Source organism: Sphaeroforma arctica (assembly GCF_001186125.1).
Source record: "Sphaeroforma arctica JP610 unplaced genomic scaffold supercont1.7226, whole genome shotgun sequence".
In the NCBI taxonomy this organism is placed as follows: Eukaryota; class Ichthyosporea; order Ichthyophonida; genus Sphaeroforma; species Sphaeroforma arctica.
In genome coordinates, this window is record NW_014033332.1 from 1 (window position 1) to 1,478 (window position 1,478).

The window sequence follows — 1,478 nt, forward strand, 5'->3', positions numbered from 1 at the left end:
CAGTGAGATTGTTAGACCCGCACTATATCCCTACTTAGTGCATATGTGCGGTTATATAACTCACACTATTGCCCTCTGCAGAGCATGATATGCGCATCTCGGAAGACTTTCACTTCGACTTCAACTCGGACGAGACACGAGAGAAGGTCAACGGTGCCAGGTCAGTATTGGCCATGCATGTAAAACTGTATACCGACATATGTATATGGGTGTACTATGCACATTTGTACGAACAACACGTTTATGAGTACTCACATGCCTGATTATTTCTGGTCTTGGCTGTATTTGTACGTTCGTGTATGTGCAACTATCTGAATGTCTTTTGTTTTACTCGACTGTATTTGTACGTTCATGCATGTGTAACTATCTGAATGTCTTTTGTTTACTTGGCTGTAATTGTACGTTCGTGTATGTGTAACAATCTGAATGGCATTTGTTTTATTGGCTGTAATTGTACGTTCGTGTATGTGTAACTATAAGCATGTCTTTTGTTTTACTTGGCTGTATTTGTATGTTCATGTATGTGTAACTATATCAATGTCTATTCTTTTACTTGGCTGTATTTGTACGTTCATGCATGTGTACCTATCAGAATGTCTATTGTTTTACTTGGCTGTATTTGTACGTTCATGCATGTATATATCCCTTGCCCTTGGTATTCGCATCCTCTGCCGCCCAAGTCAACCGATTTCTGTAATAGGACACATGAATTGATCACCCACACAAAGGCCAATTATATCAACGCGTCCGGTGAATTAGGGTAGAACAAAATTTCTACTTTACAATCATAGCCTCCTGAAAATAGAACAATTAAGAGGCAATAAACCCTAAACCCTGAACTGACTGAAGAAGTTTGCAAAACTATATTCCACAGTGAGAGACACCAGTAGTTTAATCCAACAAACTACCACACGGGTTTTAGTTTAATCCTATAATACCATCACACGGGTTTCATGGATATGATCTCCCTGAATGACAGACATATATTCTTGGAAAATCAATTCTGATCATAAACCCTAAACCTCTACACCTTAAAAAAAACCTATAACCATTCCTGATTATCAAAGCATTGCGAAAGTCACTGCTGTGAGCACTTTAACACTACTGATCTATGCACCCCTCCAAGAACTTGCACCTCTCAACCCTATCTATAAACCAAAACCATAGCCTAAAAACCCTAAAAAAGACCCCCCGAGTTTATTCCACACTAAACGACGCACCATATTGAACTCTATACCAACGAACTGACCCACACAACTTACAGTGACAGTGTCCATTGGGCTACTACCAGCCACAGTGCTGTGTTCCATATCACACCCAGAGATCGACTGGAAGACATCGCTATGATCATCAAGGTATACACCCGTGCACCCAAAAATACGACCTTCTGTATATGCGATATGTCTAGACATAATGTGTTTCTCATATGGAGTTATTTACGTACTCGTGGATAAAATACATATACCTAAATTCATATA

The 1,478-nt window shown here is 39.4% G+C and overlaps 1 protein-coding gene across 1 annotated transcript; it reads left to right on the forward strand.

Annotated features, from left to right (window-relative positions):
* Positions 1–81: 81 nt before the first annotated feature.
* On the forward strand, positions 82–764 carry SARC_16025 (hypothetical protein; the record flags this gene model as incomplete). The annotated part of the gene is made up of 2 exons (XM_014289858.1): positions 82–160; positions 701–764. Coding segments are annotated over 2 exons (143 nt in total), but the record flags the coding sequence as incomplete, so codon positions are not given.
* Positions 765–1,478: the final 714 nt, after the last annotated feature.